Consider the following 15,779-nt stretch of genomic DNA (forward strand, 5'->3'; position numbering starts at 1 on the left):
ATGTCCTTTCCCCATTTAAGGTGGCCATGGACTCTCACGAGTAGGTGGGCATGTTACACTTTTTTTCAAGAAGGCTCTGAGAATGTCCTTGGAGACACAAGAGACTGCAGGTGCTGGAAATCTGCAGCAACACACAGAAAGCTGGAGGAGCTCAGCGGGTCAGGTAGCATCTATGGGGGGAAATGGGCAGTTGAAGCTTTGGGTCGAGACCATCAGGACTGGCTGAAGGGTCTCGACCCGAAACGTCGACTGCCCATGTCCCTCCTTAGATGCTGCCTGACCCGCTGAGCTCCTCCAGCTTTCTGTGTGTTGCTCGAGAATGTCCTTGAAATGTTTCCTCTGTTCTCCTGATAACTTCTTGCGATGACAGAGCTTGGTAGAGACAATGCATTCTTCGGGAGTTTGGTGATGGGCATGTGGACATTGTGGTATACCCATTGGAACCTGCGAAGCAGAATGACAGCCTCATTGTTGGGGAAGTTGGTGCAGGTCGAGGAAGTCACTGATGTTGGTTGCTTGGATTTGGAGGATTCTATAGATACAGTATTGCTGGTGCTTTGTAGTGCCTTTTCTAGATCTTTCACCTCTCTGAAACATACAGGAGAGCAGGAATAGTTCCTTCAAATGAGGCCATTTCACCCATCGGATCCAGGCAATCACCAGATCAATCCCATCAGTCCTGATCCCTCTCATTCCCCTGAAGCCCTACAACTTATTCTTTCTCACAAGCTCGTTTGCTCCCCTTTTATTCTTTTTTCCACTTAACCACACAAATGGGCAATTTGTCAGTGGCCAATTAAACTACCAGCACTTTTTTGGCATGTGGGAGGAAACCAGAGCACCCTGGAGAAATCCGCCACAGCCACAGAACGTGCACACTCTGCACAGACAGGATCAGAGGTCACGATTGAACCTGGATCCCTGGAACTGTGAGACAGCAGCACCAATTGCTGCACCAATGTGCTGCGCAATAGACCACGAGCTTTGTTCTTTGCACAGTTTTTCTCAGGTGGACAGAGGCTGTGCTGCCACACCGAAGCCTTCGCTGGACCTGGTTCCCCCCACATTCCCATCAACTTGCCCCTAGATTCTGCCACTCATCCAGACACGGGGCAATTCCCAGTAATCAATTCACCTACCAACTCGCATGGGGTGCAGCTATAGAGCCTCTGCTACCTCACAGTTCCAGAGAACTAGGTTTGATCCTGACCTACGGTGCTGCCTGTGTGGAGTTTCTACCTGTCACCTGTGGGGTTTCCCCGGGTGCTCCAGTTTCCATGCAGGTTGGCAGGTTAAGTGTCAACTTTAAGTTGCCCAAGTGTGCAGTTGAGTGGTAGAATCTGGGGGTAGTTGATGAGAATATGGGAAGAATAACACGGGATGAGGTGTAAATCAGTGGTTAATGGTTGGTGCAGATTCGGCAGGCCAAAGGCCTGTATCTGTGCTGCATCTCTATGACTATTAATCGTCCAACTCTCAGGATCATTAGACCAGTAGCTTAAACAATATACTACTCTACCCCTAAATCCAGTGTCAGCAATGCTGGTGTTCTATCCTTCCTAGAGATGTACAGATTAGCAACAGGCCCTTCAGCCCACTGCATCTATACCAACCATCATGCTTATCTATACTAATTCTACTTGCCTGCATTAATTCCATATCCCTCCATTCCTTATTCAAGTACCTGTTCAGGTGCCTCCTTAAATATTGTTTCTGGTTCCTGTCTCCACCTCCTCCTATGGCAGCTCATTCCAGATACCAACAGCTTTTATGTGAAAAAAAATTACCTCTCAATCCCCTTTAAACCTCCTCTCTCTCATCTTAAACCTATGCCTTCTTCTTTTAGACACCCCTACCATGGGAAACAGACTCTGGCTATCTGCCTTATCTATGCCTCTCATAATTTTGTATACCTTTACATATGTCCTGAGCATTATTATTCACAATAAGAGAGCTGTTTAATGCCATGTGCTCAAATCTACAGTGTCATTACTGTTGGTGTGTCACTGACTGCAGATATTTTAGAACTTATTGTATGTGGCTCTTAAATGAAAAACGGCCTTTGTCAAGTGGTTTGATCATTTTCCTATCCATTGCTTTTCCTTGATGAGGGTGCTTATTGCCCATGTGCCTCATCTGTTTACTGAAAGTAGTACTCCAGTTTGCCTCTTCCCTGGCCAGTCCTCATCACCTCACCTTTGTTTACACATCTATTCAGTTGATACATTAAACTCCATTAATCTACCATGCTCGAAACTTTGGTTTTGGATTACAAGGTTTTCTGGACTATTTGATGTGTTGTTAAGAGTCCAACACACTTTTAATTCACTTGTTTTAAACATGGTGCAGAGTAGAATAATAAATATTCCAGTGAAGGGGAGTGGGGAAACAGAACCGTGTAAGTTTTGAGGGCGTGTGGGAACCGGAGTCCCAGTGAGTGAAGGGGAGCACTGGAACCAGCGCTTTGGCTGCCATGTTGCTTTCCATTCACCAAGGCCCCGTTAAAACAGAGCAGCCCAAGGTAGCAGCTGCCAGCTGATGTATGATGTTGTTAACCGGGTTTCCTGCAAGCTTTGCTGATTTGCTGTTGATTGTTTTGCTGATCAATCCGAATATACAGCTGAAACCCAGAGAGAAAGAAAGAATTAGAATCAATCAAAGGAAATGGGCAAGAAAAAAAAGGTTAAAACCTAGAAGGAAGTCAGAGAATTCAGGAAGAGAAAGCTTGCATGTTTAAACTGGTCACTCTCTTTTTAACAACTGCTTTTTCTCTTTGCTAAAACAGTGAGAGATTATCGGTTAACGCAAGTTTGTGAGCCTGAATGGATGACAACTCAATCCCAACTCATCCAGTTCCTGCAGCACTTCATGTTAATCTACAGCCATCTACTGCAGACTAACATGGACAGCAGCTTCCCAGATGCGGTGGAGGCAACGTGGCTGCAATCATTAGCTCTAAAGGGTCTCTACAAAATGCTGCAGGTAATCGCTTGTACAAATGTACTGAGAGATCCCATTTTAGAATTTGTACTCCTATATTTCTCACTCGATGATGTTCCCTCAGTTTGAATCTCTTCTGCACTATAATTTTGCCTTTCTCATATTTTGAGGGTTGTGATAGTCTTAGTTTTGTATACCCCATCCGTGTTTCACTTGATGGTCAGAGTGGATTCAATGGGCCAAAGTGCTTATTTTCCTGCTGTATGACGCCCTGACTCTGTATTCCTTCCTTCAATACTGTTTTCTCTGCTTTTGTTTCTTTCTTGCCCTTGTATTGTCATTGTCTTCCTTGTGTGCTCTCCTGTGTTGCACACTCGACTGCACTCCTGCTTGTGCCTTCTCATTCTGACCACGTTTGTTCTCTGTGAATATGTGTGCACCTGTGGACCCGTTTAGTCCTCGCTCTCTCTGTGTCGCTCTCTTGGACATTATTTGCAAGTGAAGCAATACAAATATGTGGAAAAATACAGAAAGAACAACATTTCATGAAATACTGATCATTATTCAGATATACAAAGGGCAGGTAGGAATGGTAGGGAAAAAGGAGCAAGGGGTGGAAATTGAGCTTGATTGAATAGCGTCAAAAATAGTATATAAATTTAATGATTATTAAATAGTTATTGTTTTGATGGAGCCTGGTTGGAAAGTATTCCAGAGAAGAGTGCTGGGTAATATTAGGATCCTAGAGTTCTTTATGTACGGGTTCAGATGTCTGCAGGGTGACCAGTGAGGGTATCAGGTTGAGGTGTGGTGCTTTATTGACGGAAGAGGCAACTTAAACACAAGTTCAGTCAGGAAACACATGCTTCCAAGTAGCATGTTATGGTTTGGCAGATTAGTTGTAGGTTTTCTTTACAAATGAATATGTGGTGTGGATGAACAATACTGTAAATCTTAAGTTTTTTGTCTTACAGCAGTGATTGTGGCTTGATTACCACAAGGCCAATGTTTATAGTGTTAATGAGAATTTCCTCAATTGTTGCAAATGGGCAATTTTTATATTTCTATTTTGCAGAAGCATAACATTGAAGAGATCCATCCAGTCATTCTACAATCTGGTTTGATCAAACTGCTGGAGAAGAAATGCACCAAAGGGACAGGGTTTAGCAAGCTGTGGTTGCTTTGTGATCTGGAGGTGAGAGCTATATTACATGTACATGGATGTTTTTTTCCAAATACTGTAGTCATATAACTCCGACTTTTTAGTTGCCAATATTATGCAGCAGATCGAACCTCCAGAATTTGTGATACCATAGAACAATACAGGTCCTTCGGACCACCGTGTTGTGCCGACCTTTAAACCACACCTAAGACTATCTAACCCCTTCCTCCCGCATATCCCCCTATTTTAAATTCCTCCCCATGCCTATCTAACAATCTCTTGAACTTGACCAACGTATCAACCTCTACCACCACCCCAGGCAGTGCATTCCATGCACCAACCACTCTCTGGGTGAAAAACCTCCCTCTGATATCTCCCTTGAACTTCCCACCCATTACTCTAAAGCCATGCCCTCTTGTGTTGAGCATTGGTGCCCTGGGAAAGGTGCTGGCTGTCTATCTGTTCCTCTTAATATTTTGTATACCTCTATCATGTCTCCCCTCATCCTCCTTCTCTCCAAAGAGTAAAGCCCTAGCTCCCTTAGTCTCTCCTCATAATCCATACTCTCCAATCCAGGCAACATCCTGGTAAATCTCCTCTACACCCTTTCCAACACTTCCACATACTTCCTATAATGAGGCGACCAGAACCGGACACAGTACTCCAAGTGTGGTCTAACCAGAGTTTTGTAGAGCTGCATCATTACCACGCGGCTCTTAAACTCGATCCCCCGACTTATGAAAGCTAACACCCCATAAGCTTTCTAAACTACCCTATCCACCTGTGAGGCAACTTTCAGGGATCTGTGGATATGGACCCCCAGATCCCTCTGCTCCTCCACACTACCCAGAATCCTGCCATTAACTTTGTACTCCACCTTGGAGTTTGTTCTTCCCAAGTGTACCACCTCACACTTCTCCGGATTGAACTCCATCTGCCACTTCTCAGCCCAGCTCTGTATCTTATCAATATCCCTCTGCAAGCTTCGACAGTCCTCCACACTATCCACAACACCACTGAATGAATGAATACTTTCAATGGATTTGAACATATCTTGCCTTGCTTTGTTCGTCTAATTAGCTGGACATATAGTTGTTTGGAATTTGGCAAAATGAGCAAACTTGAGTCTAAAGTACAACAGGTGGACTTGAAGATTTGGATAGACTTAAATTATTCTCACGTTCTTTGTTTTTTGACAAGACCTTATCGATCATGATGTACTCATCAAAAAAAGAGGCCAGTGCCAGTGCTGAAGGTGCTGATGCGGAAACAGAGGAGCAGGAACAGACTCCAGATCATGAGTCTAAGAGCAGTACCTCTGTGTTTGATTTGGACGAAACTAAGCCTGATCCTTTGGAAGGTCTTGATGAAGCCACAAAAATTTGTTTCCAGGTATGGAACAAGTTTATTTTAATAAGTACACACTGGAGATTCAATTTATATTGAACATATAACTCCAGCCAAAAATATAATAACTTTTCTAATTTGTCTAACATTCTGGCCATGTTCAGGACTTTTGGAGTGGGTCAGATAGTTTGTTTTTGGAGTTCCAGGATTTAGACCCTGTGATAGTGAAGGAATGATTATATGTTTGCACATTAGGGTGGTGTTTGGCTTAGAATCAAAGAAGTCATCCAGTGCAATTCACTAGTCCCACGTGCCCAGCCCCTCCACAGTACCCTTGCAATATTTATTTCCTCTTCAATTCCCTCTTGAAGGCCACAATGGAACCTGCCTCCACCACATCTTCAGGTAGTACTTTCCAGATTCCAACCACATGTTGCTTTTTCTTTAAAAAAAATTTCCCTCCTGTCACTCCAAATTCTCTTCCCTTTTATTTTATATCTGTGACCAAGAATCCTTCTACCCCTCCAAGGACTTGATGTATTCATCAAAAAAAAGAGCAGTGCCTGTGCCGAAGGAGCTGATTCAGAAACAGGAGTGCGAACTTGCAGTCACTTTAACGCACTGAGTTCTTTGGAAAATTTATTAATAGTACTATGTAACATTTTAAACAAAGTGAATTAGAAATGTGTTGATCTATTACTAGGGGTAATATCCAGTAGTCTGGAAAATCTACCACTACCAAAGTCCCCAGGGTGCCAGGTTATCGGAGTTTTAACGTGCTCCGTTGAGGTGTGACCAGTGTTTCACTTGGTCCTTCACACTTGGTGAACAATGTGTTGAGAACCTAAGAGGTAAGTAAGCACAGAGCTCAAATTGAACTTGATAGGGCCCTTTTATTCATGTTAGTTAGTTCTGATCACACCCCGCTACTCCATTTTAGGAATATAAATTGATTATTTTTATCGTAATAGAGAGATATTTTCCTCCAGATAACTCACGATGCTCTGAATGCACCATTGCATATTTTACGAGCCATGTATGAACTTCAGATGAGAAAAACAGACTCCTTCTTCCTTGAAGTTCAAAAACGGTGAGTACAGAATATTTCAGTTGTATAACACCAATCAGCATTTTGCACTAGAGCCATTTGGGGTGTTCTGTGCTTTAAGATCTAGAGCAAATTTAATTGCAGAATGGTTCTGAAGATTTCAAAAAATTGTTTATAATTTATCTATTGACAATTTGACCAGCAATGCAGATAAAACTTGGAAATAAAATGCAAGTCTTAAACCTTTACTCTTATTTGCTTTGCCAATGGAGCTTGCCAGCAGAACATTTGCATAAAGGAATGTTTTATATGCAATGCTGAACGTGTGGCAATCTCATTGATGCTCTCATTTATTTTAAGCGTCCTTAGCTCTTTGAATTGTGATATTTTAAAAGGATTGTTGTTGGATTAGGGCCCAGATTGTTTTTGTGTTTTTCCTTTTAGTTTTAGCTTTCTTTATGCTCTTATGTTTGTATAATCACCTGTTTGTCTATAAATTTTTAGTAGCTTGTAGTACATTTGGTTCTATACTTCTGTAGTTTCTTTGTCTGCAAAGCTGGTGTGATTCAGTCAGTACTGGCTAAACAGGTTTCTTATCTAAACCGGTCCAGACCGATTTACAGCAAAAAAGGAAAGCACGTGCTCAGATGAAAAACACTATGATGGTAGAGGAACATAAGTTCCTCCAGCATCATCGTGTTTTTTATCTAGATTCCAGCATCTGCAGTCCTTGGTTTCTCAAGCATGTGCTCAGGTTCCTTTGTTTACAGCCCAGCTACTCCTCATTACTGTAACGTTGCTGGCCAGTGCAGACCGACCCTGTCTGACCTGTACTGTGATGAACACCTAATTAAATGGCTGTAACCATAAGATTTTCACCTCATTCTTGACTTCTGAAGAACCTTCTGGGCAACATCATCTCCAGATCTAACATCATCTTCACTGGATTACCACACTTAAGTGTCATAGAACATAGTTTGGTGCATACTCTTCCACTCACCATTAACCATGCGTCCATGATGCCAGTCTAAGCTAATCCCATCTGCCTGCACGTGGTCTGTATCCCTCCATTCCCAGCCTGTTCTCATGTCTACCTAAATGCTTCTAAATGCTGTTGTCATATCTGCTTCTTCCACCTCTCCTGGCAGTGTGCTCCAGGCACCCACCACCCTCTGGGTTAAAAAAAAACCCGCCTCAATAAATCTCCTTTAAACTTTCCCCTTCTCACCTTAAACCCATGAGTAGTATTTGACATTTGCACCCTGGGGAAAAAGACGACCCTATCTGCATCTCATAATTTTATATACTTCCCATCAGGTCGCCCCTCAGCCTGCGGCGCTCCAGAGAAAACAATCCAAGTTTGTCCAACCTCTCCTTATAGCTAATCCAGGCAACATCCTGGTGAACCTCTTCTGCACCCTCTCCAAAGCCTCCACATCCTTCCAATCATGTGGCGACCAGAACTGTACACTACTCGAAATGTGGCCTAATGGAAGTTTTATACAGTTGCAACATGATTTGCCAACTTTTATAATCAATGCTCCAAACAATGAAGGCAAGCATACCATACGCTTTCTTTACCACCCTAGCTACTTGCGTGGCCACTTTCAGGGAGCTATGGACTTGCACCCCGAGATCCCTCTGTACATTAGTGCTTCTAAGGGTCCTGCCATTTACTGTATACTTTCTTCTTGCATTTGACCTGCCAAATGCAACACCTCGCATTTGTCCAGATTAAACTCCATCCATCTCTTTATCCAAATTTTCAACTAATCGGCATCCTGTTGTATCCTTTGATGACCTTCCTGGCTATCTACGATTCCACTGCTTTTCATGTCATCTGCAGATTTACCAGGCCACCTACATTTTTGTCCGATCATTAATATATATTGCAAACAACAGAGGTCCCAGCACTGATCCTTGTGGAACACCACAGGATACAGATCTTCAGTCAGAAAAACACTCCCTCTACCACTACCAACTGAATTCTATGACCAAGCCAATTTTGGATCCAATCTACCAAGTCTCCAGGGATCTCATGTGCCTTAATCTTCTGGACAGCCTACCATGAGGGACCTCGTCAAATGTTTTACAGAAGTCCATGTATACAACACTTGCTGCCTGACCCTCATCAATCAGCTTCACCTCCTCAAAAAAACTCAATCAAATTTGTGAGACAGGACCTCCGCCCGCACAAAGCCGTGCTGATTATCCCTAATAAGTCCATGCTTTACCAAATGCAAGTAGGTCCTTTCCCTAAGAATCTTCATTCCTTATCACTGATGTAAGCTGTCTGATTAGCTTTATGGTAGTATTGTAAATCCTGAGTTAGGAAATCTTAGGCTTGGAGCTTTCTCATACCAAGAGTACAGAGTCTAGGCTGAGAGAGAGCTTGATGTTAACCCAAAGTGTATTAGATGAATGTAAAAGATGCTATGGCAATATCTTAACAACAAGGAAGTTCTCCAAGCAATCTGGACAACACCTCATTATCACACAGGTCTTTGCAATAATTGTACTTCAAACAGAATTCATTTCCTCTGGCAATTGCTGGGGCCATGATATCTACCATCTAAATGCAAATTTGATGCTTTCTCTCAGTTTTGGATGGTGGCTTCTCACTGACAAGGCTGTCCAGTAGCTGAACCTAGATTCTGTCAGTTTTTGTTTGACTCAGAATTTGGCATTTGAAGCAGAAACCATTTAAGAAAAAGTTTGATATACAGTTGAAAGAAAGTTAAATAAAATGATCTGGGGATTGAGCAGATATTATAATTAGGATACTGTTTGTCATGATTGGACAACCAGATTGGTTAGGCCAAATAGCTTGTCACTACATTCTAATTTCTATGTAGTTCTGTATTGTGTGTTGTGGGTGAAGAACAGTGAGATTTGAATTTACAGCAACTACTGAGTGTTAGAGGAATGAAGATTCTTTCACATTTAGTTTATGAAAGCTCATGAATTTTGGATACTGTGTTCTGATCTCACTGCACCACTACAGGTTACCTTTATAATCAGAGAAATGTATTTAACCCTTTAAAACCCAATGTCAATTAAGCCAAGTTGTGAAGAATGGCTTGAAGCATTACAATTTTTCTATCCGTTTGGTTGAGGATGAAAGTTAAACTGTCTCTTCTCTCCCTAGATTTGATGGGCATGTAATTACCACCGATGAGACCATTCAGTCCATGTCTATGAAGTGGCAGCCCAACAAAACCTCGCACACAGAAGACCACAACACGAAAGCTGTCGACACTGACATGATGATTGTACCCTGTGTGGTATGTCCTTTTCCTTAATGTTCTCTTAATCAATATTTTGTGAATGATCAGATCATACCCAAAGTAGAATTTCTAAAGAATTGTATGAATATGCAGGAGGGGTAGACTCATAGAAAAAATTTCCAATGGAGGAGAAAATTCCAAGACCTGTCCAAGGTGATCAGCATCTGAGTATATTGTAGCTACCCTATAAAATTACTATCATTTGAGAAGGCACTTAAGGAACTTGATCAACACCATAAATTAAAGTAATTAATGGGGTTGTATCTGGTGTTCGTTTTCCATTTCGAGGACTGTTGAAGTGCAGCTTTCCCAATAGTATGAGCAAGTTTGGCCTGTGTGGCAACATAGTGTCCTGCCTGGTAGATAGGGTAGTGAGGAGGAACAAACTAGTACAACTCTCATAATGCACGATTGATGCATTGCGCTTGAGATTGCTCTGTATCAAGGGCCACTTCAGTAGTTAGCATTTTAGAGAATCATGGAATCATATAGCACGGAAACAGGCCATTCGGCCCAAATTGTCCATGCCAACCAATGGGCACCTTTCTTTATTAACCCCCTCACGTAGTACTTGGCCTATAGCCCCTATGCCCAGTGATTCAAGTGTTCATGTAAACACTTCTTAAATGGTATCTGAGACCCAGCTTCAACTACTCTCTCAGGCAGTGCAACCCAGGTACTTACCACACTCTTGACGAAGAAGGTCCCCCTCATATCCCTCACTTTCCCTTACCATAAGCCTATGTCCTCTAGTTTTATCTCCCGCTGATGGAATGAAATGTTTCCTGCAGTCTACCCTATTTGTACCCCTCATAATTTTATATACCTCAATTATGTTCCTTCTTAATCTTCTCCACTCCAGGGAGAACAGAGCTAGCTTCGTCCCAGGCAACTTCCTGGTGAGAGTCCTCTGCACCCTCTCCAGTGCTGTCACATCCTTCCTACAGTATGGTGACCAGAACTGCATGCAATACTCTAGCTGACGTCCGACCAAGATTTTATAAAATTGGAGCTTAACCTCCCTCCTTCTGCATTCAGCGCCCTGACTAATGCAGGCCGGTATCCCATGTGCCGCCTTTATCACGTGGTCAACCTACATTGCTGCCTTCAAGGATCCACAGACTTGTACTGTTGAGGTCCCTCTGTTCCTCAGTACTCCTTAAGTCCCTACCATTCATGGTGTACATCCTAGCCTTTTTAGTGCCCCCAAAATGCATAACCTCACATTTGCCTGGATTAAGCATCATCTGCCATTTTTCAGCCCATTTCACCAATCACTGATCTCTCCCTGCAGCCAAAGACTACCTTCCATGCTGTCAACAGCTCTGGCAATCTTTGTGTCATTCACAAACTTACTGATCGTGCCTCCCATATCCATGTACAAGTCATTTACTTGTATTACAAACAACAAGGGTCCGAGCACTGATCCTTGTGGAACGCCACTAGCCACAGGCATCCAATTGCAAAAACAACCCTTTATGGTCACCTTCTGTCAAGTGGCTTCTTATCAAGTGGTTGGAGTATAGCATGTAAGATTAGGGGTTGTTTCTTTCTGTGGGAGATTCCTTGTAGATCTCTTTAAAGCTACTGAATTTTCAAAATTCTGCTCTTGGGATGATGAAACCCAAGTTCAAAAGTAAGCTGTGGTTCCGAAATGGCTGAGCATTTACAAGATTTCTACCACGCTAAAAGGTTGTGTTGCTACTGATTTATGTGAACGTTACAAATAAAGAATGTGGTATTCGATTGTACTGAATTGCACATAGAATAACCAGGTGAAATGAAAGGCCTGGAATGCTGGAAATCTAAAATGAAACAGAAAATGCTGGAATTGAATTTTACCCTTAAAATTATTGACCTGATTTTTATCTATATGAAATAAATCCTACTCGTACTGCTGGAAGGACGAGCAGAGCAGCTGGCTCTGTGAAATGTCACAAAGCAGCAGTGTTTGCTGAGATTTTGCAGGAGCTACCACACAACATGCCACACACCTGGAAACATTGCACTTCCAGGTCTGGGTTGGAAGCTTGTAGGATTCAGTAGGTATTAATATCTTATAAGGTCCAGGATGTTATAGGATATTAGTACCTATTAAATCCTAAACAGAATGCCAAATCCTGCATCTTGCCCATCACCAAATTTCCACTTGTACCTCTGTTACATTTGGATGCTTTTGTTTTGAACACGTCTTTGGACTTGTCCTTCCAACCCTACTTTTACATTATGTTCATTACATTATTTCTCCTTTGCTAGCCACTCATGCTATATAAATGCAAGCTGTTATCAAACTTCTCAAATGTTAATGTTTGCTTGATCTGTTTGCATGACAGCTTTAGCCTCTGCATGCAGGAGGGTTAGAGTGACAAAGTTAATCGGTCAGGGTAACTTAGTCCATCTCCCTTCTCCTCATTCCCCTTCAAGACCAAATTGACTTGTACTTGAAAAAGAGAAGTTTATAGAAATAGAGCATGGGACTAACTAAAAAAAAACTCTTGTCAAAAAGCCAGCACAGAAACTGAGCTATATAATTACAGGTATGTCATTTCCCAGATAACTTATTGAATGTAAAATACATTATCTACTGATGTACGCAAAAAAAAGTAAACTTTGAGTCTATTAATCAGAGTCTTACAGCATACAGAGTCATAATCAGAGTCATTTGGCCCAACTCATCCATGCCGACTCTGTTGCCCATCAAACTAGTCCCATCTAGTTTGCTGGGCAACACAAGCGAGCTAGATGTTGCTAATGTGCCTGTCTTAACCGCCATTTCTGGCAGCTCATTCCAAATATGCACCACCCTTTGTGTGAAGAAGCTGCCCCTGATGTCCTCCTTAACTCTCTCGCCTCTGACCTTAAACCTTTGCCCTCTTGTTTTTAGCACCCCCTCCCTAGGAAAAAGACAATGTGCTTTCACCCTGTCTATGCCCCTCATGATGTTATATACCTGCATCAGCTCACCCCTCAATCTTCTACATTCCAGGAAATAAAGTCCTTGTCTACATGACCTCTCCTTGTAACTCAGGCCCCCAAGTCCAGGCAACATCCTGGTAAATCTTTTCTGCACTCTTTCCAATTTAATAACATCTTTTTTATAACAGGGTGACCAAAACTGTACACAATACTCCAAGTGTGGCCTCACCAACATCTTGTATAACTGCAATATAACCTCCCAACTCCTATACTCAGTGCCCTGACTGATGAAGGCCAGCGTGCCAAACATCATCTTCCCCACCCTATCTACTTGTGACACCATTTTCAGCAAACTATGCACTTGCACTCCTAGGTCCCTCTGTTCCATAACACTCCCCAAGGCCCTACCATTCACTGAATAATTTGGTTATTTAACTGTAATAATTTTGCAGTTACCTCCAGGGCACCCCTGAAACTTGTCCATATTTGTCATAATGGCATGTTGGCCCAGAAAATGCCATTTGTTGTGGAACAGAGGATTTCTTGTTCCTCTTCTCATGGCCTGACTTGTCACATTGGCAGTTTTCTAGCATTATTTACCAGAAGTAAGAAATATTTTAACTTGCAGAGTCACCTTCATTCTTAATGAACAACAAGCGGTCCTTATAAAATTCATTCTTTGAGTATATGAGTGGCACTGGCACAGTCAGCATTTATTGTGCATCCCTTGTACCTTGTGGAAGTTGGTAATCCTTGGACAGCTTTATTCCATGTGCTGAAGATTCTCCCACTATGCTGTTTGGCAGGATTTTCCATGATGTTGAACCATGTCATGCTTCCATCATTGTGTTTCCCCAAATACTGTTGGGAATGTGATGTCTTTTAAGAAACATTTTGAGCATATTTGAACAGAGCTCCAAGGTGTGCATGCAAATGTCTTATGACACAACAAAATTGTCCTGTTTGGGATTTTTCTCTGTCAATATTCCTCAGTGGAATATTGGGAGTGGAAGTGGAAGATGCTGTTTGAATGAAAGAAGAACCTACAAATAAACCAGTTGTTATTTTTCCTATTCATTGGAGGGTTGGCAAAGCATTTCCAGCATTTTCTGCTTTTATTTCAAGTAACCTAACAAATTAAGAACAACTTGTAGTAATTCTGTGATAAAATTGCGACAGAACCCTTGTAACTTGAACTCACCAACATCACCCCTTTCCACAGCACAAGATCATGGGAAAGGCCTGCACACTGGTAAGTGGCCAGACATTTCCACAATGAAGACATCAAAGCCACCTCAACTAGCGCATGCATATAAATTTAATTGCATACTTAAGTGATACAAAATTGGCTGACACGTAGCTTTCTGAAAAACAAATCCTGGTGCCTCCTTTTTTGTTTCCTTTTTGCATTCTGTTTATATGCAACTCTGAACAAAATGTAGGTTAAAGTAGACAAAATTTTGCAAACAGACATCTGTGCCAACAGTATGAGTGAGCACCATGCTGCAAATACCTTGACCTGTTTGGGTTAACCTTAACTTCGTTGCATACAGCAGGAATTTGACTGAACCAGATTTGCATATAGACAGATTGGGCAAAACTGAATTTAAGTTTTCTGTTCAAAAATCTTCCCTCTTACTGTACTCCTGGAATGAAATGTGGATAGTAGTACAGTAGTCCTGCTGGCATGAGATTGGTGCTTTAAATAACAGAATTATGGAGCAAATCTCTGAACCTTGCATCATCCTTAGGAATAGGAGGGGAAGCATGATGCTGACTGCCACGTAATCTGTATTCTTATCCTCATCTCTTGAAGATAATATCATGGGTTGCAGATCTGTGACTGTGGCTGGGTGCTTGTCTATGTAACTACATTCATTGTATTAGCTAAGATAGTGAGTTGTGGGTAATGTTCTATGTGATGTCTGATCTGGGAGCTTGTGTTCTGGGCTTTAGCTTGCTAATGTCAGCTTTTAACATCAACATGCCCAAGCAGGTAAGGGTATAACTGGAATAAAGTCCCTTAAGACAGCTCTAGAACAATATATTGGTTGAACATCAAGACCTCTACTACACATGCATGGCACTTGTTTCAAATCCACATCCCATGTCTGAGTGATGTGGTCAATTCATACCAGATCAAGGGATCATTTTAGCCCCAAGGACACCAGGAACCAGACTGAGGTTTCCCACTTTGTGCAAGGTCATGCACTCCAGTAAGAGGAATCAAAAGGCAGATTATTATCTAAATGAAAGAGACTAAATTAGTGACTTTCAGAGGGATTTAGGTGTCCTTGTGCAGGAATTAGCAGGCGGGTGCAGTGGGGGGGGGGGGGGCAATAGAGGGCAAATAGCATATTGGCTTTCAATACAAGAGGGTTGCAGTTTAGAAATAGAGAAGTATTGTTCCAGTTGTGCAGGGTGTTGTTGAGCCATAGCTGTAATACTGCGCCTGGTGTTGGTCCTCTTAAAGTCCAAAGGAGATTTACCAGGCCTGGGATGGGAGGATTGCTCTGTCAAGAGAGGCTGAACTGGTACAGAGGAAGAGGTGAGGTCTGAGGTAGATCAGCCATGGTCATAGTGAATGTAAGGGTGGACTTGAGGGACCTGGTGACCTACTCCTGCTCCCACTTTGTGTTCTTAAATTTCAGGTAGGCAAGAGACCTAGATCCTATCAACGTAAGGCAGATTTGAATCCCAGTCCTAGAACTCTAAAACGCCTGCGTCACATCTTTTAAACATTAAGAATGATAGAGTCATAGAGGTGGCTTGGCCTTTGCTGGAACTAACAGGTCATTTCTCTGGGATCTCTTATGGCAGGGGATACAGATTCATGGAGTCATACCACCTAGCAACAGGCCCTTCGGCCTACCTTATCCATGCCAACCGTTAAGTACCTATCCATAGTAATCACATGTTCAACACTTGATCCATAGTATTCTTTGCCTTGGCAATTCAAATGCTGTGAGAGTACCTGCCGCCTCCATCCCCTCAGGCAGCATTCCAGATCCCAACTACCATCTGGTGAAAAAGTTCTTCCTCAGGTCCTCTTTAATCCACATATTTCTCCCCCTAAACC

The 15,779-nt window shown here is 42.3% G+C and overlaps 1 protein-coding gene across 1 annotated transcript in view; it reads left to right on the forward strand.

The window, feature by feature from the left end:
- Positions 1-15,779, forward strand: part of zzef1 (zinc finger, ZZ-type with EF hand domain 1) — a 188,817-nt gene that overhangs the window by 108,443 nt on the left and 64,595 nt on the right. Inside the window, 5 exon segments of the mRNA XM_052035349.1 lie at positions 2,786-2,982; positions 4,016-4,135; positions 5,303-5,494; positions 6,439-6,539; positions 9,646-9,781. Coding sequence (XP_051891309.1) covers positions 2,786-2,982; positions 4,016-4,135; positions 5,303-5,494; positions 6,439-6,539; positions 9,646-9,781 — 746 coding nt within the window.

This window comes from Pristis pectinata, chromosome 21 (assembly GCF_009764475.1).
Source record: "Pristis pectinata isolate sPriPec2 chromosome 21, sPriPec2.1.pri, whole genome shotgun sequence".
Lineage (NCBI taxonomy): Eukaryota > Metazoa > Chordata > Chondrichthyes > Rhinopristiformes > Pristidae > Pristis > Pristis pectinata.